Source organism: Pteronotus mesoamericanus, unplaced genomic scaffold (assembly GCF_021234165.1).
Source record: "Pteronotus mesoamericanus isolate MK-2021 breed Mesoamerican mustached bat unplaced genomic scaffold, CSHL_Meso_final scaffold_85, whole genome shotgun sequence".
NCBI classification, from domain to species: Eukaryota; Metazoa; Chordata; class Mammalia; order Chiroptera; family Mormoopidae; genus Pteronotus; species Pteronotus mesoamericanus.
In genome coordinates, this window is record NW_026555329.1 from 60,954,399 (window position 1) to 60,981,764 (window position 27,366).

Below are 27,366 nucleotides of genomic sequence, written 5' to 3' on the forward strand. Positions count from 1 at the left end.
AACAGACTTGTATTTCTTCTGCTTTTGGGGGAGGTGGGGTTCCATCAATGGAAAATTCAAGCAGAAGACTGGAGGAAGGGAGCGGTGTGGGATCAGAGTATTTATTTCTCTAGTTCATGAGGTCACCCTAGGGCTGGTCTCTGGTCTTCTCGGTTACCTTCTTCATTCTCTTTCTGGGTTTCCAGAACCCTGCCTCCCCAGTTCATTTGAGACAAGGAGTAGACATCCTTTATCTCATACTGGCCCTGGGCTCCTGTACTATAATTTAGTTTCCTTACACACTGCCCACACTTTATAAGTTCCTTTGTAAATTCGGAGTGTTAAGACTATCTCCTGTTAAGACTGACTCATAAACCCTAGTTCATCATTGTAGGTCCTTGATATGCATATGGTCAAGGTTATTCTTTTGGTTTATTGGAGAAAGGGATTATTATTGTTCCTTGATCAAGTTTAATCCTTCTACAGAGTTTTCATTGTTGCCCCACTAGGATTTTTTCTCCCATAGGAAGGTAGTTCCACTCTTTACCCCGTTTTCCAGCATAGAATGTACCTTTACTTGTTTGTTTATAAATCGTTTCAGTTGTTCGCTTGGGATTTTGAGAAGGATGGAAGGTGAAAGTGAAGATAAAAAGAGAAAATTTGAATCCCTACCTTAAAAATAGTGTCTTTTCTCTTACCTGTAAAGATTTTCAAAAAAGGTAATTCTATAATGCTTCCTCCCACCCACCTGTATACTGGCTATTCTTCTGTAAATACATATTATCTAAAATACATTTCTTGGGTTGAAAGTCAAGCCTAGCTTTTATCTATTAATTTTAACTATAATGCATGTGAAAATTTTTTAAATGTTAATGTAAAAATATGTAAAATGTTTTTTTAAAATATTGTTTTAGTAACAAAATCATATTTTAACATCAATCGTCTCACAGTAAAGCACATATACAGAGATGTCTTCTCTTTATACAACGTATGATACTATTAAAATCACTTAAAGTCAACTTTAAAAGTTCTATTTCTATATTGTGTGATCTCTGTATTACTCTAGTAGCAGTAGACAAAAATGCTGATCATCAGACAAATACTCCTGGGTCTTCTAAGCATTAGGCCTTGGGGATTCTATAATCTTAGGTGTTGTTTCTGGGTGATATTTCTTTCTGATCTCAGCTATGTCAGCATCATCAAGTATAAATGCAGCCAGGACTGGAATTTGAGAAAAATAGTTCTTAGCCAGGATATGCTTGTGCTGGATCTTGTGAATAAATAAGGGTTCATATCCCTGAAAAGAAAAGAAAATCAAATTCTATTACATGTCACAGATATATTTTGCCAAGTAAAAACAGGTTCACGCCTCAATGCCTTTGCTTATTAGTTCTTTGAGCCCCGAGTACATTTCTTCCCTTCTGTCTATCATTTTTCAGGGCTCAGTTGCTATGATGCTTTAACCTGCAAGGCTCTCCTGATTCTCCTTCTGAACTCAATCTGACTCCAACCTAAACCTTCTGGCCTCCGTACTTGCAAACACTTTTATGTATTTTAATTGTAATATTTAGGTTATTCTGCCTTGAAATTCACTATACTCTTGAGAATCTCTTCCATGATAAAGAAAACTTGAAGTCTCGAACTGGGCCTTTTCCATAGCTGTGTATCTCGTCACCATGAGGTTCGAAAGAAGGCACTTGTGTCACTGTGGTTCTCCTAAGCCTCTTTCAACACTGATACAATTAGCAGCTTGACTTTATTTTCCAAACTTGGTCCTTCCCGTATCCCTAGAGTTCAAAGGAAAGATCGCGTTGGTGTTGTGACAATGCAAACCTCTCTTTGGTTGCCCCTTTTACTGCCCCAGGTTCCCATCTTAGGAATCCTTGCATTCTCTCTCTTCTGGCTTCTAATCAGAAAATAACATGCCTGCCTATCAAGTCTTTGTGCTTTTTTACTTTTATTTGTTCTCAGTTAATAGGTTTCTTGTCTCCCCGCAGCTATAGCAGCACTTTGAACTTTCACATAACATTGTCACATGACTGTGAGACAATCAGTTTTCTAGAGAGAGCAGCAGACTACTAGTTGCCAACCCAGTGGCATTCTCTCTCCCACTTATATTTAGAGGCCTGATTTTGTATAGGGGCCTGGTTTTGTATTTTGTGACATCATGCTCCGCTTTCCTAGCATTTATTCTTGCTATAGGTGGCCATGTGACAAGTTTCTGGCCATTATACATACACATATAATTAAAAGTCATTAGCACTCACAGGAAAGCTTATCAAGAGTGAAAAGACTTGTCCAGCACGTTTAGACGTTTGCCGTACCTGGGAGGAGTTAGAGTAGCTATCTTATCTCTAAGAGTCTACAAGCAGGAAAACAAAAGCTAAAGATTAAATATGGCAGAGGGGAAGGGTGGAGGACCTGGGTTTGTGAGAGCATTGCAGGGCCACCAAACCAGCCCAGGCTGCCAACCTCTGCACCTCTTGTTACACAAGAAAACTAATCCCCCGTTTGATTAAGTCACTGTAAACTGCTTAGTCTATTACTGGCAGCTGAACTCATGCAACTCAAACAATGAAGAATTGTGTTTTTCTCCAAGGATTTAGCACAGTATGTGGAACATTCAAAACTAAATTCTGATTGAATTAACAAATACCATCTATTCTCTTTATTAATAGTAACGGACCCTTCTTTTCAACCAAATGATAGATACTGCCTGTACCTCCTCCTAAAATTTGTGTTCTGAGAATAAGACATCCTCTCTCGAAAGATCCCTCCCCTCCGTAGTGTCAATCAAAAGTAAAGAAATCCCTGGAGAAAAGGAGCCAAAAAATATAATATTCTCGCAGAAAGTACTAGGTAGGAGTATCCTGGGCTTATTTTAAATTTTCTTCTCCACAGACAAATTTAACAGGTCAAAATAGTCATCCTTTGCACTAATCTAACTTCATTGCATCACCTCTTAGCCCATATTTATTCAAGAAAAATTATTTCATTTCTGTATGCAGCATTAAATTATATATATACAGGACTTTGTAGGCTTTCAAAGTGCTTTTACAGAGCCAAAAAGTAATCCTTAAAAATTATATAAGCATGTTATGGTTCATACAATTAAAGGAATAATAAGCAACTCTTAAAGAATAATACGAAAAGACTGCCAATATCTATTACCCACTTTTTATGTTATTCCCTTTATAGTGATGAGAAAACCAGAGCACCAAGACATTATTAACAAGCTTGCGTAACTTCTCCCAGCTCATGAGTGATAGAGCCAGAATTCAAAGTTGGGGTACTCTATACTAATTCCATGTTTTCAGGTAACCTTTATAAAAACAGATAAAGCAAAGAGGGCAGCTTTAATGTTGTTCATATCGTTAGTGACAAGAATGGGGAATATGGGGCCATGTATCCTGACTTTAAATCCACTATCGTTCTTACTTTGGCCAATGTGCACACGACGAGAAACTGCTCTGCCTCATTTACAGTTTAAAGAATAGAAGCCTTTTTCCATGCTTTTCCTACAACTTTGTGTCATGATTACTGGGAGTCAAGATTATTTTAACTTCTGAATTTTTTTTTTTTATTTACTGAGAAAGCAAATATCTGTGCATTAAGAAAATTCTGGAAATGCTTGAACTTGCTGCAAGACCAATTATTCCTTAACTAGGTTAAGTATTAATACTTAAAAGATTACACCAGCCAAAACCCTAAAGGAGGCAATTTTTGTTTTGAGTTTCCCCAGTTGAGAAACTTAGCTATTTTACAGAAATTCAATAAGCTCAGCATCCTGGATGTGGATAGAACATTTAATTTGATACTGCAGTAATTTGATTAAATACACAACAGGTGCTGTATGGATTAACTGAAGAAGCAGTATAATATTAGCTTTGTGAATGAACCTCAATCTGCCTAAGGGTGCTGGATGAAATGATTTTTTCAGTATTGGCTATGCTTGCAGTGATTAAATATTTATGAGGCAGCTTAGTTTACTAAATACGATATTTAACACAGCTTCAATTTCTTGCTCTCTTTCTTTCAATACCTAAAGTAAAATTTTTCTTAGCCTGGCTTCTACTGGAAAATTCTTCAAAAAAGCTAAAGATTTAACTAGTTTCTCCTCTTTACACTTCCCTCTCCCCAATAAAAACACAGGCCATGAGGAGCACTATTCAAAATTACTGTTATATTTGAAATCATTTCTTTATTTTCTCTTAGCTGATATCTTGCATGGAGTTAAATACATTAATTTAATCAACAGAAGGCAAAGAATCAGTATCAGCAGTAAGAATTCTAGGGGAGCGTAGTGTAAATGGAGCTCTCTGAGAACTCATCAGGGACTCCTCAATTCCCTTCATCAAAATGCTTTAGAGATTACATGTTGTAAATTACTGAAATTAAGTGGTATTTAATTTTTTAAGTGCTTTCCCCACTCCTGGTTGGTTGGAAGCAAATAAAAAATGGATCCTCAAAGCTATACCCCATGAGTATGATTGTCATTTAGAGCACAGAATTATGAACAGAATTAATTTGAGGATTAATTATCAGACTCATGATGATTAATCAGAGGACAGATTTTAGTTCTACAATACCTATCTAGTGGTAATATTCATGTATTCATTCAACAAATACTTACTAAACCCCTAATCTGTGGCAGACACTGCTGCAGGTATTACAGCTAGAGACACAACCTAACAAAATCTCTGCTCCTGTAGAACTAATATGCTTAAACTTGCTATTATTACAGGGAGTACTATCATGTCTGGCTACTTGTACAGACCCTCAGATCTTTTATCCTCACCTTCCATGTGCCCTGGCTTCCCTTTAATGTCAATCTCTGCCACACATGCCATCCACATATTTTATTACTGTTATCCATGGGTTCTCTGTTTCTTAATCCAGTGGAAGTATTTAAATTATGTAAGGAATGTATTAAAAGGCAGTCACTTTATCTCTAATAATTCCAATGATTAAGTTAACTTCCCCCCCAAAAGTTCAACTTTGTTACCTCTTCAACACTTGTTAGCTTGAGGTGAGCAGCGCCTTCATCTTTGGTGAGAAGAATGCAGTTCCAGGGGGACCACTCCAGGGACTTGTCCCACCTGACCATGGCCAGGTCGTTGAGGTCATTCCAGGCACTGAGTGCTGACTGGGACGCCCAGATGTTCTCAGTCAGGTACTGAATATCTTGCAGCTGCATGTCAAAATAAGTTTGAAAAATGTTTTCTTATAAACATAAAAGTTATTTAAGGTTATTATATTAGTTAAGGAGACAAATTATATTATGTATATTTTTAAAAGAGAAATACTATTGGTAAGGTTTTCAGTGCTATATTGTTCCTTATTTTCCACCAAATATCTGTTCATTTTGCCCAAATTATGTTAACAATCTCACATTCATGACCTCATCTTTGACCCAGAGTAAGCTATATATATTTCTTCCAATATGCTAATTTTACCTTACATTTACTGATATGGTATTAAGTATTTTTCAAAATGTATTAGTGACTATCATCTTATGTTCAGGGTTACTGTACATTATTTTAATCCCATTTTACAAATGAGGAAATTGAAATTTAATTAAAAATAAACAATTTCCTTGGTGTTATTGAAAAGGCTTTTTTATTTTAATGAAAAAGAGGGAAGAGGGAATTAAGTAACTGTTTTTAAACTTTATTTAAACCATATTAGCTAAACTCTTGAAACAGCTTTTTATCAAGAAGTCTACACATATAAACTTGGAAGTGCCAGCGGAGCAAGCCTCTCAAAGTATAAAAGCATAGGGAGGGAAATCCATTAGTTTAAAAAGTTTGGGTAGGAAAGCAGGAAATCAGTGGACCAATTTCATCCATGACTGGCAAATCTTACTGATTATACCTGCATCAGGAAAGCAATTTTAGAATCATCTTCGTATTCAGCTTCTGAATGGTAGAGCCGCTGAAGTAAACTTTTGTACTTCAAGAATGATTCTCGTTGTCGAGACTCATTTTCAAGGCTAATGCAGTTCCGACACCGGTATATGCGGTGTGAGATGGATGATACAGCAAACTCCGTAGAAGGCAAATAGAGCTGGCAACTGTGGCAAAAGTATATCTTCTTATAAAATTTAAGTGGGTCTTGAGGGACCTAAATAGTAAAAATATATACATATATTTATAAAGAGAGAGCGAGAAAGGTATAAAAACAGGCCAAATACTATGCAACAGAAGCACTGAGGGGTAACTTATTTTAGAATGAGATAAAAAGTTGATTTTATTTTTCCTTTCATCTCCTATCCCATACAAAATGTAAATTTCAAGCAGTATTCACTTACCCTGCCAAAATATTAACAATCTGTATTGTTCATCAACCTTTAGATATATATGGTAAAATCACAAAAATTAATTGACTGAAAAAGATTAGTAGGTAAACACTTTGGGTTGCAAAACAGTAAGGAAAACTTCTAAGTGCTTTGGCATTTATTTTTAAGAAGAATTTAGATTTTTGGTGTTATGCTGCATTAATTAATCTTACAGGCAACAGCTAGTCTGACATATAAATAAAAGCCCGCTAAGCCATGTGTTCTTATTCATCCATCTTAACAATAAATTTGGATGACTCAATAATCAATTTTCAAACTTTGAAACTTTGTATCATAGGGTAATTCTATTTTTAATTTTTGAGGAACCTCCATACTGTTTTCCACAATGTTCACCAATTTACATGTTCACCAACAGTGCACAAGAATTCCCTTTTCTCTACATCCTTGTCAACACTTACTTTTTGTCTTTTGCTGACAGTCATTCTAATGTTTGTGAGGTGTCATCTCTTTGCAGTTTTGATTTGTATTTCCCTGATGATTGAACAACTTTTCATGTTCATGTTGGCCATTTGTCTATTCTTTGGGAAAATGTCTCTTATGGTCCTTTGACCATTTTTAAAGTGGGTTAAAATTATTTTGCTATTAAGTTGTAAGAGCTCTCCCCTCACACTTTTTTTGGATATTAACTCACCAGATATAGAGTTTGAAAATATTTTCTCCCATTTTGTAGATTGTCTTTCATTTCATTGATTCATTCTTTTCCTTTGCAGGAACATTTTAGTTTGATGCAATCCCACAATCTCATTTGTCTAATTTTGCTTTTGTTGGCTTTGCTTTTGGTGTCATGACAAAAAAATCATTGTCAAAATGCTTTTTCCCTATTTCCCTCTAGTAGTTTTAAAGTTTCAGGTCCTTCTTTTAAGTCATTAGTCCATTTTGAGTTGACTTTTGCATGTGGTAGAAGATAAGGGTCAAATTTCATTTTTTGCATGCCATTATCCATTTTGCCCAGTATCTTTTACTTAAGAGACTATCCTTTTTTCCATTGCGTGTTCTTATCTTCTTTGTCAAATATTAGTTGACCTCATATGTGTGGGTTTATTTCTGGGCTCTCTATTCTGTTCCACTGATCTATGCATCTTTTTTTTATGTCAATACCATACTGTTTTGTTTACTAGAGCTTTGTAATATAGTTTGAAATCAGGAGGCATGATGCCTCCAGCTTAGTTTTCTTTCTCAGGATTGCTTTGGCTACTAAGAATCTTTTCTGTGAAAAATACCATTGGAATTTTGATAGGGATTGCACTGAATCTGTAGGTCAGTTTGGGTAGTATGGTCATTTTAACAATATTAACTAATTCAAAGAGATTTATTAAATGCAAAAAAAAAAAAAACACACCAAAAGCATGATCCATTTTAAAAATGGATAAATTAAACTTCATCAAAATTAAACACTTTTGCTCTATTGAAGATACTATTAAGAGAATGAAAAGCCAAGCCACAACCTGAAAGGAAGTATTTGCAAATAATATATCTTACCAAGGGCTTATATGTGAAAGAGATAAAGAATTCTAAAAATTCAATAACAAGAAAATAAATAACCCAACTTAAAAAAAACAAACAAACAGTGGAGATGGTAGCAAAATATATGTATGGCAAAAAAGTGAGTGGAAAGATGCATATTAATCATTAGGAAAATGGATATTAACATATAATGGAATACTACTTTATGTTTATTAGAATTCCAAAATTAAAATAAAACGTTACAATACCAAGTGGTGACAAGGTGGCAGAACAATTTGAACTCCCATACATTGCAGATGTAAATACAATATGGTATAGCCAGGTTAGAAAAAAAGGTATCTCAGAGTCTTATAAAGGTAAATATGAATTTACCATGACTCAAAAATCCCACTTTTGGAGGTTAGGTATTTAACCTCCAAAGATCAATTGATCTTAAACTTAAAATTAAGCGTTTATAGTGGCTTTATTCACAAAACCCCAAAACTCTAAACAGCTTAGTGTTCTGTAACTGTGAATGAATAAACACTGTGCATCCAGACAATAAAAACACAAACTAATGATAAACTCAGGAACATGGGTGAATCTCAAATGCAATATGTTAAATGAAGGAAGCCAATCTCAAAAGACTAAATATAGCCCTGACCAGTGTGGTTGAGTTGGCAGGGCCTTGTTTCACAACGCAAAAAGTTGCTGGTTCAATTCCTTGTCAGGGCACATGCCTGGGTTGCAGGTTTAGTTCCTAGTCAGGGCACATAAGAGAGGCAACCGATTGGTGTTTCTCACATTTATATTTTTCTCCCTATCTTTCTCCCTCCCTTCACCTCTCCCTAAAAAAAAATAAATATTTTTAAAACAACTACATATAGTATGATTCCATTTATATGAAATTCTGGGTTAGGTAAAACTATAAAAAGAAAATACAGGTCAGAAAAATACAGTTAAAAAAAAATTACCAAAGATTAAGAGGCCTAAGGAAAGGGTTGATTACAGGACAGCAGTATGAGGGAATTTTGGAGGATAATAAGACTTTTTAAATCTTGATTGTGCTGTTGGTTACATGACTTTCTGAGTTTGTCAAAACTCACACCAAAAAGAGTGAATTTTACCAAATATAACTTACAAAATGAATAAAATAATATAGTGTTATGTGAATATGTAGAACATAAAATTGTATTATGTTACTGCAAACATATGAAAACTGAATAAGTCTATAGAAAAGCACTAGAAGATAGCCTGGACAAATGAAATACTGATTTGAATGAAAAATAATAATATGGGAACTTTACTTTTTTCTTTATTTTATTTTTCATATTTTTCATATTTATTTTTCATATTTTTCATATTTTCATATATATAGATATAAAAGTCCAAAATGAACAACTCTATTAGAGACACAAATTAGAGTAGTAGCTGCTTAAGGCAGGAGGGTAGTGCTGGGGTGTGGGAGCTGGGGGAATGGGAGAGTACATGAGTAATAGCTAGAAAGAAACTTTCTCGAGGCAATGAAAATGTTCTAACATGTGCTGTGGTGACAGTTGCCTATATCGGTGCCTATTCTAAAACCCACTGAACGGTACACCTTAACTAGCCAAATTATATGATATGTGAATTATATCTCAATAAAACTGTGTTATTTCTAGCATCACGATTTACTTTTTAATCATTTTTATTTTTCAATTACAGTTAGCATACATTATTATATGAGTTTCAGGTGTACAATCCAGTGATTAGGCATTATATAATTTACTAAGTGATAATCCCAAAAAACAGTGTACCATTCTGACACAATACAAAATGGGAAACTTTTCTCTTGTACTTTTGATATATTTTAGTATTCTCTTATAATACAAGTAAATTTTAAAAATTCATTTAAAAATAAATAGTATATAAACTAAACAATTTTTATAATTTTGACTAAATATTAATAACTTTGTCAAAAAATGTTTCAGTCAACTCCCCCTCCAGACTTCACTAAAAGTATTTTAAGCACTTTTGCACAGTAAAAAAGCAATAAGGTGACAGAGTGACTAGATTAACAACTGAAGGAAGCAGCCATAGACTGTGGATCCCTGGTGATCTTGAACAGGCTGCCTAAAGCCAGGCTGTGACACCATCTGACATTACCAGAGGCAGATCCAGGGGGAAAAAAAAGTGCACCTACACAATAGCATACAAGATGTGGTGGGTGGGCAGAGTGACTCTGAGCCAGCCATTTGGAGGCAAGGACCCGCAAAAGAATGACCCAACAACAATCAAAACCCAATTACTTCCACAGAGCCGACATAAACGGCATGCAAAGCATCCAAAGAGCATCAAGTTCAGGAGGTCAGGGAGACTGCACCACTGAATCTCACAGGTCTCGTACCATACAAGTTTATACCACAAAGTCAGGAAGTCAAAACAGATAAATTTAAGAAGCAGAAGCAAAAAAGAAGAGTCTTACAAAAAATGGGTAAACAAAGAAACAACCTCCAATCAAAAGGAAAGGAAGAATCCCCAGAAAGACTGCTAAATGAAATAGAGGGGACCAAACTATCAGACAATGAATTCAAAATAATGCTTATAAGGCAGCTCAATGAGCTCAGTGAGAATTACAAAGAAGTACAGGGAAGCCACAAGGAACCTTCTTTGAACTACATCAGCATGAAAAAGTACATAGAAACTATCAAGAGCCAGGAGGAAATGAAGAATACAATTTTTGAATTGAAGAACACAGTAGAAGGAATTAAAAGCAAGCTAGATGAAGCAGAAGACTGAATCAGCGAGGTGGAGGACAAGGTAGGAAAAAATTCCCAGACTGAGCAACAGAATGAAAAAAGAATCAAGAAGAATAAAGAAGGTTTAAGGGAGCTTCAGGACAACATGAAACATAATAATATCCATATCATAAGAATAGCAGAAGGAGAAGAAGATGAGAAAGTTATAAAAAAACAGTTTGAAAAAGTAATGACAGGCCCTGGCTGATGTGGCTCAGTGGACTGAACATGGACCAGTGAACCAAAGGGTCTTCAGTTCAGTTCCCAATCAGGGCACATGCCTGGGTTACTTGCCAGGTCCCCCCCAGTGAGGGGCACATGAGAGGCAACCATACATTGATATTTCTCTCCCTCTTTTTCACATTTCCTTACCCTACGTCTAAAAATAAATAAAATCTTGAAAAAGTAATGACAGAAAATTCACCTAACTTGATGAGCGAAAAATGTCATGCAAGTCCAGGAAGCACAGAGGGTCCCAATCAAGATGAATCCAAAGAGGCCAACTCCAATACACATCATAATAAAAACTGAAAAATTTAAAGACAAAGCATATTAAAGGCAGCAATAGAGGAATAGCTAGTAACATACAAGGGAGCCCTGATAAGACTATCAGCTGATTACTCATCAGAAACACTACAAGCCAGAAAGGAATAGCAAGAAATATTACAGTAATAAAAAGCAAAGATCTATAACCAAGACTACTCTACCCAGAAAGACTCTCATTAAAAATGGAAGGCAAAAAAAGGAGCTTCCCAGACAAAAAAAAAAAAAAAAAACCAAACAACCAAAGGAACCAAACAAAAGCAGGCTAAAAGAACACATGTTCACCAACAAACAGCATTGCAAGAGATGCTAAAGGGCCTACTTTAAGAAGATGAAGAAAGAGAGAGAGAGGAACACAAGTGCAAAGGGGAAACATGGCAGTGAATAATACCTAGCGATAAAGCCTTAAATGTAAATGGATTAAATGCTCCAATTAAAAGACATAGGGTAGCTGAATGGATAAGAAAACATGACCTGAATATATGCTGCTTACAAGAGACCCACCTCAGAACAAAGGACCTACATCGACTGAAAGTGAAGGGATAGAAAAAAATATTCCAGGCAAACAGACATGAAAAAAATGCTCAGATGGCAATATTTATATCAGACAAAATAGATTTCAAAACAAAAACCATAAAAAGAGACAAAAGAAGACACTATATATAATACCTAAGGGAACAATCAATCCATCAACCCTTGTAAACATATATGCATCCAACATAGGAGCACCCAAATAGACAAGAAAAATCTTGGAGGACTTCAAGAAAGACATAGACAACAACACACTCATAGTAGGGGAATTTAACACCCCATTGTCAACAATAGATAGATCTTCGAAAGAACCAACAAGGATATTGTGGCATTGAACGACACTCTAGATCAAATGGACTTAATTATAGATACAGAACCTTTTTACCCCAAAGAAGCAAAATATATACTTTTCAAATGCACATGGAACATTTTCAAAGATAGACCACATGGTAGGTCACAAAACAAGACTCAGTGAAGTCAAGGGAATTGATCATATCAAGCATCTTATTCGATCATCATGGCTTGAAACTAGAAACCAACCTCAAGGAAAAAACTCAAAAACATTCAACTCATGGAGGCTGAGTAACGTGCTATTAAATAATGAATAGGTTAACAATGATATCAAGGAAGAAATCAAAAAGTTTCTGGAAACAAATGAAAATGAACACACAACAGCCCAAAACCTGTATGGGACACAATGAAGGCAGTCCTGAGAGGGAAGTTCATAGAAATATACACTTACCCAAAAAAGATAGAAAAATTTCAAATAAACAACCTAACCTTACATCTACAAGAACTAGAGGAACAAAACAAAACAAAAACAAAGCCCAGAGCAGGTAGAAGGAAGGAAATCATCAAGATGAGAAAAGACTTAAATGACATAGAGACTCAAAGGATCAATAAAGCCAGGAGCTGATTCTCTGAAAAGATTAACAAAATAGACAAGCCTTTAAGCAGACTCATCAAGAACAAAACAGAGAGGACCCAAATAAATAAAATCAGACAGGAAAGAGGAGAAATTACAACTGATACCACAGAAATACAAAGGATTGTAAGGTTACTATGAACAACTACATGCCAATATTTGACAACCTGGGTGAAATGGACAAATTTCTAGGAACCTATAATCTTCCAAAACTGAATCAAGAAGATGCAGAAAGTCTGAATAGACCAATAACAATTTGTGAAATTGAAGCAGTAACCAAAAATCTCCCAGTACACAAAAGCTCTGGACCTCACAGCTTCACAGGCAAATTTTACCAAACATTTAGGAAAAGGCTAACCCCTGTCCTTCACAGACTATTCCAAAAAATCCAAGAGGAGGGAAGACTTGTAGACTCTTTTTATGAGGCCAGCATCACCCTAATCCCAAAACCAGGTAAAGACACAACAAAGAAAGAAATCTATAGGCCAATATTACTGATGAACATAGATGCTAAAATCCTCAACAATATATTGGCAAATTGGATCCAGCAATACATTAAAAAGATCATACACCATGATAAATGGGATAATACTATACAAAAGGACTGTATAATATTTGCAAATTGATAAATGTAATATAGCACATAAACTTAACAAAAGACAAAACCTACAATTATCATATCTCTAGATCTTGAAAGAGCATTCAATAAAGTAACACCCATTTATGGTAAAAATGCTCAGCAAAGTGAGAATAGAGAGAGCATACCTCAACATAATAAAAGCCATGTACGAGAAACCTACAGCCAACATCATACTCAAGGGACAAAAACGAAAAGCTTTCCCCGTAAGATGAGGACAAGACAAGGATGCCTGCTTTCATCACTTTTATTCAACACAGTATGGGAGGTTCTAGCCATAGTAATCAGAAAAGAAAAAGAAATAAAGGGCATCCAAATTGGAAAGGAGGAAGTAAAACTGTCATTGTTTGCAAATGACATGATAGTGTATATAGAAAACCCTATTGGCACCACCAAAAAAGTACTCGACCTAATACCACATTTTGCTGTGTATAATGAGCACTTTCTTTCCCCAAATATTTGAGGGAAAAATAAAGATTGCATTGTACATGGGTAGTACCTTAAGTACCTGTATCTGTTCTTGTGTTCTGTAATTATTAGTTACATAAAACTTCTTGTATCATAATATGTTCAAAAATAAATGCTAAAATTCCTTTATAATACAAAAAATAACTATCTAAATATAAATAAATAAAAAATAAATTAAAAAATTAAAACAAAAGATTTTTTTCCGGGAAGTTTGAGTCAAAAACATTGGTGCACATTATACACAGCAAAGTACAGTAAGTGAATTTGGCAAAATAGTGGGACCAAAGTCAATATTCATAAATAGAAGACATTTTTGTACACCAACAATGAAATATCAGAAACAGAAACTAGTGGGAAATATCCCATTTACTATAGCAACAAGAAAAATAAAGTACCTAGGAATAAACTTAACCAAGGACGTAAAACACCTATACTCGGGAAACTACTGAATACTGAAGAAAGAAGTCAAGGAAGATACAAACAAATGGAGGAGTACACTGTGTTCATGGATTGGAAGAATTAACATCACTAAAATGTCTATACTACCCAAAGCAATCTATGATTCAATGCAATCCCTATTAAAACACCAATGGCATATTTTACAGACTTAGAACAAATATTTCAAAAATTTACATGGCACCAAAAATGACCCTGAATAGCCTCAGAAATCTTGAAAAAGAACAAAGTAGTGGAGATCACAATACCTGATATCAAACTATACTACAATGCCACTGTAATCAAAACAGTCTGGTACTGGCATAAGAACAGACACATAGATAATGGAACAGAATAGAGAGCCCAAAAATAAACCCATGTCTCTATGGTCAATTAATATTTGACAAAAGAGGCAGAGGCAAAAAATGGAGTAAAAATAGCCTTTTCAACAAATGGTGCTGGGAGATCTAGAATGGTACATGCAAAAAAAATGAAAGTAGACCACCAAGTACACCATACAACAGAATAAACTCAAAATGGATTGAAAAAAACTTAAACATAAGCTGTGAAACCATAAAAGTCCTAAAGGAAAACATAGGCAGTAAAATTTCAGATATCCCATGCAGCAATGTTTTCACCAATACATCCCCTAAGGCAAGGGAAATAATGGAAAGAATAAACAAATGGGACTACATGAAATCAGAAAGCTTCTGTACAGCTAAAGAAATCATCATCAAAATGAAAAGGGAACCAACTGTATGGAAAAATGTATTTGCCAACCATACCTCAAACAAGGGTTTGATCTCTGAAATATGTAAAGAACTCATACAACACAACACCAGGAAGACAAATAACCCAATTAAAAAATGGGCAAAGGACCTGAGAAGACACTTCTCCAAGCAGGACAGACAGAGGGCCCACAGGCATGCGAAAGGATGCTCAACATCACTAATCATCAGAGAGATGCGAATTAAAACCACATTGAGACACCACCTCACACATGTCAGAATGGCCATCATTAACAGATTAAAAAACAAAAGTGCTGGTGAGGATGTGGAGAAAAGGGAACCCTAATGCACTGAAGGTGGAAATGCAGACTGGTGCAGCCACTGCGGAATACTGTATGGAATATCTTTAAAAAACTAAAAATGGAACTGTCTTTTGACCCAGCAATTCCACTGCTGGGATTATACCCTAAGAATCCTGAAACACCAATTCAAAAGAACTTATGCACCCCAATGTTCATAGCAGCATTATTTATAATAGCCAAGCGCTGGAAACAGCCTAAGTGCCCATCAGTAAATGAGTGGATCAAAAAACTATGGTACATATACACAATGGAATACTACACAGCAGAAAGAAAGAAAGAACTACTACCCTTCACACAGCATGGATGGAACTGGAGAGCATTATGCTAAGTGAAATAAGCCAGGCGGCAAAAGACAAATACCATATGATCTCACCTATAACAAGAACCTACAATCGAGAAAAATAGAATGAGGGGCATGGAAGCAAGGAACAAAACTGACAGGGAGGGGTGAGAGGGTGAGGGAGGAAAGAAGAGGAAGGGCCTAGTTAAAGAACAGGTATAAGTGACCTATGGACATGGACAACAGGGTGGGGATTGACTGTGGCAGCAGGGAGGGTGAGCAGGCGCAGCAGGGCGGAGCAACTTGTGTTAGGAAGGGTGGGAATTGGGACAACTGTAATAGCAATAAAAAAAAAAAAGCAGTAAGGCACAGAGAGCAAAATCCCTAATGAAGCTTAAACATGGCAGAGTTGGAGAAGGCAGTTTAATTCAAATACATGTCACATTTGAAGTTCTATCAGGATAGCCACATGGATTTGTTTAGTAATAATTAAAACTATGTTATAAGTATTCTAAGTGGACACAAACAAGGGCATGTAGAATCTCAGAGATCCAGGATCTCTGAGGCCTCATGAAGGAAGGGGATATTGAATCTTAGAAAATGAACAAGAGTTGGCTGGATGAAAGATGGGGACAGCATTTCCGGGGGAAGCAACAGTACATACAAAAGCATGAAGGTGTGAGAGATCACAATACATTGAACAGAGTGCATTATTCAAGTGGAAATTTGGTTCAGAGATTAGGAAAACATTCAAGGTTGGAAACAGACACAGAAGTTAAATAAATAAGTTTACTTCATCAACATAAAAAAAAATCATTCAAAAGAGATTTCACAATAAGATGGTCTGCCACATGGACGCCAAGTGAAGTGTTAAAGCAAAATTTGAATACACTTCTATTTATTATAGCACATCATAAAATTTTGAAAAAGGAATACAGGAAAAAAGTACAGTACCTTAAGGTGTCTTACAACTTCTGGATTAAACAGGGGTGTTTTGATGTAATGAAAAAACAACGTTGCAATTCTTTTTCTGAGTCCCTCAAGGTTATCTTGTTTGACTCCTCTCATCATAAGGTCAACCTCTCTGTCAATCAATTCCAGAATTTCCTGAGTCAGTTTACATTCATGTTCCTATATAAGACACAAAAATATTCAGTATAGGATTTTAAAAATCACTGTTAGTGTTTAAAACTACTACCCAAAGAAAACAAAACTCAAGTCTACAAGAAATGAGACATCACTTACAGAAGTATGAATTGGCACAACTAATTTGGAAAAAATGACATTATCTAGTAAAGTTTAATATATGCATAATATACAACACAACAATTCTAATCTTAAGTACTTAGAAAAACATGCATGTGGAGTCATTGTTCACAGTAGCCCCAAATTAGAAATAACCAAATAGTCATAAATAAATGGATTACAGATTAATAACTAAAGGAGATAGCCACAGACAGTAGATTCCTGGAAGTCTCGAACAGACTGCCTAAGGTCTGACAGGGTCAACATTTGACATCATCAGAGGCAGATGCAGAAAGAAAAAACTGCAGTCTCGTACCATAGAAGTTCATATCATAAAGTCAGGAAATCAAGACAGATCAATTCAAGAAGCAGAAGCAAAAAAGAAGAGTCTCACAAATAATGGGAAGACAAAGAAACACCCCCCAGTCGAAGGGAAAGGAGGAATCCCCAGAAAGAGAACTAAATAAAATAGAGGCAGGTAAACTATCAGATATTGAGTTCAAAACAATGGTTCTAAGGAAGCTCAATGAGCTCAGTGAGCTCAGAGAGAATTACAAAAGAACTGCAGAAAAACTATGAGGGATTTACTGCAAACTACATCAGCATGAAAAAGGACAAAGAAACTATCAATAAAAGGCAAGAGGAAATCAAGAATACAATTTCCGAATTGAAGAACACAGTAGAAGGAATCAAAAGCAGGCTTGATGAAGCTGAGGACCGAATCAGCAAGCTGGAGGACAAAGTAGGAGAAAGCTTCCAGAAAGAGCAAGAAAATGAAAAAAGACTCAAAAAGAATGAAGAGGCATTTAGGGAAATGCAGCACAACCTGAAACGTAATAGTATCCATATAGTAGGGATACCAGAAGGAGAAAAAGAGGAGGAAGGGATAGAGAATCTGTTTGAAAAAGTAATGATAGAAAACTTCCTTAACTTGAGTAGAGAAAAAGTCATACAAATTCAGGAAGCACAGAGGGCCCCACTCAAGAGGAACCCAATGAGGCCCATTCCAAGACACATTATAATTAAAATGGCAAACAGCAAAGACAAACAGAATCCTTAGGGCAGCAAGGGAGAAAGAGGTGGTAACATATAAGGGAGCCCCAATACGACTAGCGGCTGACTTCTCAACAGAAACACTACAAGCCAGAAGGGAATGGCAAGAAATATTCCAAGTCATGAAAAGCCAAGGCCTGGAACCAAAACTGCTCTACCCAGCAAGGCTCTCAATTGAAACTGAAGGGGAAATAAGGAGTTTCCCAGACAAAAGAAGGCTAAAAGAATACATCTCCACCAAACCAGCACTGCAAGATATGCTAAAGGGGCTGCTTTAAGATGAAGAAAGAGTCCATGAATACCCAGTTCTTTTCACAGTCACCAATACTTGATATTACCAATATTTCTAACACTTATTAATCTGATTGTGACAATGATGTGTTATTTTAATCGCTCCTTTATTGTTTGTTGAAACTAAACCTGTTTTTATATATTTCTTGCCTATTTCTATTATTTTTAAAAAGCTTTAAATGACTTTTTAGTATTCTTTATCCATTTTTTGACTTAATGTTTGTAGAATTTTTTTCCCTAAAAAAACACAAACACAACCCTTTTTTTAGATGTGTGGCAAATACTTTCCTATTCTATTACTTGTCCTTTAACTTTGTTTATATGCATATTACTGTATAGTCTTAAATGTTTAATATAGTCATATTGTCAACATTTTACTTTATAGCTTCTGGGTTTGCATATTTTACTTCAGCATAAGAAAAATATTATTTTGAATTTTTTCCTAAAACTCCTTAGATTTTACATATTGATTTTTAACTCACATGCATATTTTTTGTATAATGTGTGAAATAGGGCTCTATATTTGTTTTATTTCGAGTAATGGTGCATGCACCTTATTTGTTGAATAAGCCTTATTTTCCCCATTGATTTTAATAATCAATTTAATCATATATTACATTGTTAGATAGATACATACATTTGTTTCTAGCATGTTCTTTTTATTTCATTGATCTATTTGATTATTTCTGTGCTGGTGTCATGTTGTTTTAATTGCTGAGACTTTAGAATGGATTTAAATTTTTTAATATTTTATAATGAATTTTGACATTTAAAAAATAAAATCAGTCTGCATTTGAAAGAGGGAAGGAAAGAAAGAAAAGAAAGAAAGAAAGAAAGAAAGAAGGAAGGAAGGAAGGAAGGAAGGAAGGAAGGAAGGAGGGAAGGAAGAAAAAGAACAAACTCCTACCTTCTGCAAAAACATGGATGGAACTGGAAAATATTATGCTAAATGAAATAAGCCAGTCAGTTAAAGACAAATACCTTAAGATCTCACCTGGAAGTGTAATCTATTCAACAGAATAAACTAATGAACAAAATAAACCACAGGCATGGAAAACATGGAGCAGAATGAAACTGACCAGAAGGGACAGGGAAGGAGGACAATGGTGGAAAGAAGGAGAAGGGACTAAACAAAGAACATGCATGAATGACCCATGGACATGGACAACAGAGTGGGAATTGACTGTGGGAGCGGGGGTGGGGGTGGGATGGGTGGAGGAGGGCAAAGGGGGAAAAACTGAGACAACTGTAATAGAATAAACATGGTTTAAAAATAAAAATTAAATTAAAAAATAAATTGATTACATAAATAAGTGATGTCTTATTCATATACCGGAATATTATCTAATGTAAGGAAATAAATGAACTACAGCTATATATACAATAACAAGTTTCACTTTTACAAAGTAATGTCAAGGATCAAGGCAAAGTAATGTCAAAAGAATCAAGGCACAAAATAATACAATATCATTCCATTTAAACAAAACCCAAAAATAAGAAACACTAACTTTATTTTTTAGAAATGTACACAAAAGTGGTAAAACTAAAGAAATCAAAGACATGACTACCATGATAGTCAGTATGGTAGTTACTTCTAGGGGAAGAGAGGGTGAACGGCCATTATGAAGAGAAAGTGGGACACGGCAATGTTGGTACTGACCTGTTTTGGATCCAGAGGGTGGTTATATGATTGATGGCTTTGTATTTACTAAGCTGCACATATTTATTCTATACATATTGTCTGTTTGTTCCTATATCTCACAATAATTTTTATTTTTTAAAGATTTTATTTATTTTTAGGGAGATAGGGAAGGCGGGATGGAGAAAGGGAAAGAAATATAGATGTGTGAGAGACACATTGGTTGGTTGCCTCTTGAAGACCCCCAACTGGGGACCTGGCCCGCAACCCAAGCATGTGCCCTGACCAGGAATCGAACCAGCAATCCTTTGGTTCACAGGCCAGTGCTCAATCCACTGAGCCACACCATTCAGGGCACAATAATTTTTAATAAAGTAATAGAAATGAGTGTGTTTGAGATAGAAAGCCCCAGGTAAGAGTTAAGTGATTAAGGTAGAAGGATTTATAAGTAGTCAAATAAGTAGAAAATAGAAGTTGTTCCAACCACCCAACAGGGGACCATGAGAAGCACAGTGTGAATGAATGAGTCAAAAGGTAAAGTTGGTAACTATAAAATAATACTCTTCTGTATTTTTTAATATATACTTGGCATAGCTTATACATGATTCTGCATCAGTGGTCCTTGACTGAGGGGGGAGGGGCTCTGTCCCACAGAGCCACTCCACGTTGCCACGAATGGGGAAATAAACTGTACCAGACACAAACTGCCTGTCAGGAGAAGGGGTTAGTGATTCCCTCTAGTGGAGAATGCCCCAAGGCCTTCTCTAGAAATGGTTTTTATTGAGAACGATATGCACAAGGGTATACAGCATGCATACAAAGCCTATCAATCTACATCCAAAGGCTATAGATAATAAATTGAAGAAATACGGAGGTTTGTCTTAAATCAAGGTCAGTCAAGCTGGCACCAGATGCTCGTTAAGACACAGTTTAAGGGCTCAGAAATTATCTCCTTGCTGTGAAGTAAGACACCTGGTTTTTCCTTATCAGGGCAGTTCGAGGCAGAGCAAGCTTCAATGGATACAATGCATTCTTTTGCGGGGCCACAGTTCCCAACGCCTCACAAAGTGATCCGCAACATCAGTACTCATTAACTCAAGGGCATTCTTAGCAAAGTAGGTTTCATAGGATTTAATACATTCCTTTCCCAGACCTAATTGTCCCCAGAAACCACCCAATCCAGTTCAGGGCTGTACCTGCCTTTAGATTGTTTCACTGACCGGTCAGGCAGCTGGGCAGAGCAGCCAAGAGATAAGAAGACTTTTTTCAGATAGAATGAGGACTCCAGCCATGAAAAAGCCAAGGAATGAAGGTCTTTTGCCCCTTTACTGTGTCCCCCAAGTCCTTCCCTGATGGCACCCATGAGGCTGTACCTGTCTTAAGTTGCCCCTGCCATTGAGGCATCTTACCAGTCATTGACTAACCAGCCATCCTCCAGGGCCAAGGAGGGTGATGTGAGGGAGGCAGGGGCTGTGCCCCTTCCATGGGAACACGTTTTGTCTCCTCAGTGGCCTATTTTCCCAAGGCCTCCTTGCTCAGCTCCAACCTTGGTGCCCTCTCGCCTGTCAGCGAGGCTACAGTTCCTGAAACCAGGCAGGACAATTCCCAACACTTGACCCTGAAGACACATGAGGACCTGGGGAGATTTAACATTGCTCTCACACTTGAGGACCTAATCTAACTGCTCTGAAGTGGGGTCTAGCTATTATTCCTAATCATTTATTCTCATAATCTCTGTGTGTGTCTGTCTGTCACCCTCTTTTTCTCTTTTTCAAGCTCTCCAGATAATTCTAATGTGTACTCAGGTTTAAAATTCACTGGTCTGTATTATAACAGTCAGCAAAATAATGTCTATTATTTATTAAGCGTTCCCTATTTGTAAGCAGTGAGATATATAAATTATATTTTTATTTTATATTATATATATATGCACACATATACTTATATCCTCAAAGCAACTAATTTTACAAATTAATTGAAACTGATTTTCAGATATATTAAATTACTTATTTAAGATTTCACAGCCATAAGTGAATACATGTGGATATGATAGCTTAAACATATTGTTTAAGAGACGCACAATTTATCTTTTATGAGCCACCTTTGGCTTTTTTAAATAACCATATAACAGTCATAGTTATGTCAGATAAGAAAATTTCTCCTATATTCCCTACCTGCACTTTCTTTTTTCCAAATGGTCTTTTTACTGCCCTCTGTAGGTATCATGCTTATCTTCCACCTCTGGATCTTTTGTCTCTCCCTCGCTCTCTAACTACCTCTGTATTCCAAGGCGTGTTGCAGCCTCTCTAGGCTGGACAGGTCCGCTTGGGGCTCGGATAGATGGAGGAAGATGCGTGGAGCCTTGGGGATGCTTGACATGCCTTTATTTGAAGGAGTCACACAGGCACAAGCCAAGTCCGGGGAAATCACACAGACCACAAAGCCTGTGTCCGCGCTGCACACAGGTCACAAGCCCGTGTGGAAGGAGTCACACAGGTCACAAAACCTGTGTCCAAGTAGGTGCCCCGACTCCCCACCTCGTCCAAAGCTCCTATCCCTCTTATACTAGCCCTAAACAAAGCAGGCAGTCAAGACAGAAGGTTAAGTAACTATCATGAGCTGCACATGCGATCCTACTCAAGGCTACTGGGCAGTTTATCACACCTGGGACTCAAGGCCATGAGACCCAGGCAAAAGCCTGTAGGGACACTGCTTTATCAGACTCCTCCAAGGTTGTGAGGAATTGCTCCCTCTGGTTACCCACACCTCTAGGTGAGGAGGCCAGACCGCCTTTACGTACCCTACACAAGGCTAGTCACTACACAAACATCTTTGAAAGGGTAGTCCAGAACAAAGGCACTCAATGCCTCTGCTCTGCAAGAGACCTATAGTGACTTATGTCCTAACAAGAACCATTTTACTCAACTACTTAATGTGTCTTAAGAACTTTATGAATTTTGGTCTTATTTCTTAAGAGAATGAGAATTCTTTGCAATTAGGAAGTAAAGGACCCACATGAGATATCTAAGAGTTGTACACATGAAATTCTTAGACTGTAATCACAAGATTTCATAGATAGATCTAAATATGGCTGACATTTTTTTCAGTTGTTATTTATAGTGAACTACTGATTATTTGGATAGCTGTATCTATGTGCTCTGGCAATGTGGCTCTACTGATGACCAAAATAGATGCTCTATGCAGTTACCCAATCTACTGCCTATGTACAAACTTTATAATAGCACAGACAATAATTCATAAACAACTTATATATTTATGCCATAAACTGAAGGTGGCATATGGCAAGTGTCTTATAAATTTAGTAAAATCAAAATCTTTTTCAGAAGCCAAATATTTTTAGCTGAGTTGTCCATTCAACTTATCTATATTGACAATAACATATACCCAATATTGCCTTCAATTTGAGCTATAAAATATAAGAGCTATACCAGTGGTCCTAACAATACCTGAGTTTTCCCCCCTTGACTAGGAATGTAGAAGATACTCATTACAGTGAATGCTGTGATGTGCTGTCTGCGTTACCCCCACTTCAGGACCAAAGCACTTGGTCTCCCAGCTGCGGATAGGTCTGGCAGCTGGCAGCTCTCCACTGAGCCTCTCTCCAGATTGCCTTCAGCTGAAGAAAGCCATATTGGCTGAAAGTAGCTGCCATCAATTTAAAAGAACTTCCTCATTCAAGGTCATGCTTTCTTCCCTGGAATATCCTGAATCAAATGACTAATCAGTGTGGGGGAATAAAAGCCCAGGATCCTAAATGAAGGTATATGGGAACATGTATGCATACATACATACATACATATATAAATGGAATCCCGACCCACGTCCAGCTCACAATGGGTCCACTGGGTTCAGAGACCCACCTAGTGTTCATTTCCCTAATCTTAAATATATCATTGGAATGGAATACTTGGGCATTGGCAAGGCTTGCCTTTCCCTTGATTTCTTGAGCTAATGTGATAGGGAAGACTAAGTAGAAGCCCCTGAAACTGCTCTATGCTGCAAACCAAGGAGGTAGAAGTAGAAATGGCCCCACTTACTAGTTGGGGAATTTTTGCTTCCTGTCCCTGCAACTCTGAACTCTTCAAAGTTAGAGGTCTTAATTCCTGGAGGGAAAATTTTTCTAGCAGTGGACACAGCAAGAGTCCTATTAAACATTAAACTACATCAAATGCCTGGGTTTCTTAGGCTAAATGACCCAAGACAAGGAAAGTGCCACATGTCTATAAAGGTAACTGCCCTTGATCTTTTAAAGGCAGTAGGGCTATTACCCAAAGGGGACAAGGAAGAATATTTTGGGCATCCAGGTAACGGGCATTTTTTGGTACACTCTTAGGTCTAATTTTGATAGTAAATGGAAGTCTAGTAGCCTCAGGCTGAGAAGAGCATTGTTTACCTCTGGTCTAGATCTCTCAAGGCATGGGTCACCTGAACAGGTAAGCTAGGTAGATCAAGTAAAGGTGCTACTTGAGAGTGGGAAAATCTAAAATGGGTATCAGAGGAAAGGGACAAGAGTATAGGTTGCTGCCTTAAGGACAATGACAATAGGAACTGTCCTATTGTCCTTATAGGAACTGTACCTCATCCACCTTGCTCATAATTTTCCCTAGGAAAGCAGGACCTACCCAAATCCAGAGGAGCTGTCGCGGGGAGAACCAAGCTAGGTGCTCCTGGATCTGAGGGTTACTGTCTGGAGCCAGTTGAGGAGGGAGCAGGGCTCTTCATGAATCCCACAGAGCCTGTCCCGGGGCTGTCACAGATGCAGGGAATAAACACGAGTCATCCCTCTGTTTGCCGGGAGAGGGGACATGGCTCTTCCTTCTAGTGGAGAAGGTCCCGAGCCCCCGTGTCCAAAGGCTTTTATTGAGAACCATATGCACAGGGGTATGGATGCAGAGCTCATCAATCAATGTCAAAAGGCTATGTTTACAGAAAACAGAGATCATACATAACAAATGAAGGAACACAAGAGATCTGCCTCAGGTCAGGGTCTATGAATAATGTAAATCTCCTTCCCAGTATGAGCCGGTTATCCTAGCTTTTGAGGGAAGAACAAAGCATGCTTCAAGGAACGAACTTCTAGGCCTGATTTCCCCCTGGGAACCACCCAATGCAGTTTAGGGCTGTACCTGCCTTTAGTATTGTTTCAAGCCTGAGTCAGGCGGGTGGGGCAGAGCCAAGAGATAAAGAGACTTCTTTCAGAGAGAATGAGGACCCTGGCCACGTCCAAGCCAAGACAAGAGGTGCCGGCCTTTTTGCCCTTTCTCCTCGTCGCCCAAGTCCTTGGCCTGCTGTTCATAACGGCTGTGTCTGGCTTAGGTTGTCCCTCCTCTTGAGGAATCGCACCCAACTTTGACTACCAGCCATCACAGGGCCAAGCAGGGTGAAGTGAGGGAGGCAGGGGTTGTGCCCCTGCCAGGGGAACAGGTTTTGTCTCCTCAGTGGCCTGTTTTCCCAAGGCCTCCTTGATTATCTTCAGCCTTGGGGACCTCTTGCCTGTCGGTAGGGCTACAGTTCCTGAAACCTGACAGAGTGTTTCCCAACAAGGAGCTACTCCCAAAACTTATAACATGAAGCCAGTGGGTCCAAGCAGCAAGCAGCATGTGCAGTGCATGCTGTGTTCAGATTTGATGTAATCATTTCTCCACTACTCGTATACTGTTGACTAACACTCTTAACTGAGTCCTTCTCTGAGAACTGCTTTCCAATAAAGACAGATTCCTCCTTCAAAGTCACATTAAAGGATGAGTGCAGTAAATAGCATTATAAAGTGTCACCTCCCTTCTATGATTCTTGGAAACTGATGGAAAAGACCAGCGGGGAGGTTTAGACCTCTGGGTACCAAGGAAACCAGTACCTTCCCAAATCTCTGATCACTCAAGCTCAACCCAGACTGTTCTGAGGGACGTTCACTGGTCTCCAACTATGGGCAGGCCTAGCAACAAATGTGAGCTTCCCTAAGAGCTTTCAGCTGGTTCAGTCCTTTGTTCTCGAGGCTCTTAAACACTGGCTACTTTGACTTTGTGATTATGTTTGGATGATGTGTACTCAATGTCCTGATATGTTCACCGCCTAAAATCATGGTAATATAGTGTGTTTTGGTTTTTTAAACTGTTCAGTAAAAAAGTAACTTAAATTAAAAATCTAAGATTAAAGTGAAAACAAAACAAAAACAAAGTCACACCTCCTTCCCGGGGGCAAGCCGCATTTGGTAAATGATCAATGTAGGAGTAAAACTCTAGCCCCCTGCCTCAATTCAGGACAGCTCACAAGTCTTCACAGTGTCAGAGTTCCCTGTTAGATTGAGAGTGGGAAAAGCTCTTCACCAGTGATTGATGAGAAAAAAAAGACAAAAATGCTTACACCGATGCTGCTTTAAAACTGCTAAAAATAAAATTTTCATCAAAATATATAGATAATAGTTGCTATTTTATTAAACTGAGTATTAATCCCATGCAATATATTTGCATATATTTGCTTAATTGCACAAATATAAAATATATTTACATTTAGAATATTCATTGTGCCATATATACATTTATTATATGTCATAATATATAGTTTGAGAACTTTTAGATAGGTATTAATGCATAAACCATATCCTCCCCAAATTATACCAAAACAATATGTATATAAACATTTATTAATTGTCTTTATAATTACCTAATACAAACATCTTGCTTATTTTAGTATTTTTTATTGATAGTGATAGGGATACCCCAAAACTAAGAGAAAGGTAACGTACCTTCACAGTATGTTTAAGTGTTAAGAGTACATCCAACCTCTCATCTTGAGAGAGATTTTTCAGCATAATACATTTATAGATGTTGTGCAGCTCTCTGGCTCTGATAGTGAACTGTGTATCCATCTCAATTATTTTGCCGTCAAACCTTCTCCATATATTTGGAGCCGAACACTTAAAAATAATGTTTATAATTATCAGTTAGTTAAAGGCTAAAAAATAATTTTGATCTTTCTGCTAAAAGTCTACTTTAATGTCATGTGCTTTATAAGTAAAAGTATCACTAAAATGTAAGAAAATTAATTGAAAAATTTATAGACCACAAGAGAGTAAGACATTTTAGGGACAAAATAATACGAGAGAGCTCTTCAGCATATAAAGTATAAACACATCTACAGGATTCAGAGTTTGCTACTAATTTGTATTAACTAGTATGTTGAATGGCTTGAAGGGTACATGAAATAACTAATTACCCCCTTGAGAAAAAGCATGCTATTTAGAATGTTTTTAAAAATTATCTGCTTGGTTTATTTATAGTGAGTTGAATAAATGTGTCTTGATCATGCTTTGGCAATTAAAGACAACATTTGTGGAATAATTGTTACAATCCTCAACGTGTTAAACCTAAAGATATAAAGAACTCTATGAGTTATAGTTTTGTTTCCTGTATTAACCAATCTATAACAAGTTCACAGTTCTTCACACAGCAGATGTCCATAGTGAAACGGTTTTACCTGGTTTTCTTAGTAGCACTTTGGCCCCTGCTTCCTTGAGCGTGGCTAAGCTTCTCACTTTCTATTTCCAAATCTGACATGGCACCTGGCAACTAGCCTGCCTCCTGAGCTTTGGGTTAAAAATAGAGTTCACTTGCCCTGAAGCCCCTCTTGAGTACTTCCAGGTTAAGACAGGAGG

General features: G+C 37.1%; 1 protein-coding gene across 1 annotated transcript in view; it reads right to left on the bottom strand.

Annotated features, from left to right (window-relative positions):
• Window positions 1–1,093: 1,093 nt before the first annotated feature.
• IQUB (IQ motif and ubiquitin domain containing) overlaps window positions 1,094–27,366 on the bottom strand; it is a 69,291-nt gene continuing 43,018 nt past the window's right edge. Inside the window, exons 8-12 of the mRNA XM_054564210.1 lie at window positions 26,458–26,628; window positions 16,421–16,597; window positions 5,854–6,102; window positions 4,985–5,170; window positions 1,094–1,276 (exon numbers count right to left, since the gene is read on the bottom strand). Coding sequence (XP_054420185.1) covers window positions 1,094–1,276; window positions 4,985–5,170; window positions 5,854–6,102; window positions 16,421–16,597; window positions 26,458–26,628 — 966 coding nt within the window. The remainder of the gene's footprint in view (window positions 1,277–4,984; window positions 5,171–5,853; window positions 6,103–16,420; window positions 16,598–26,457; window positions 26,629–27,366) is intronic.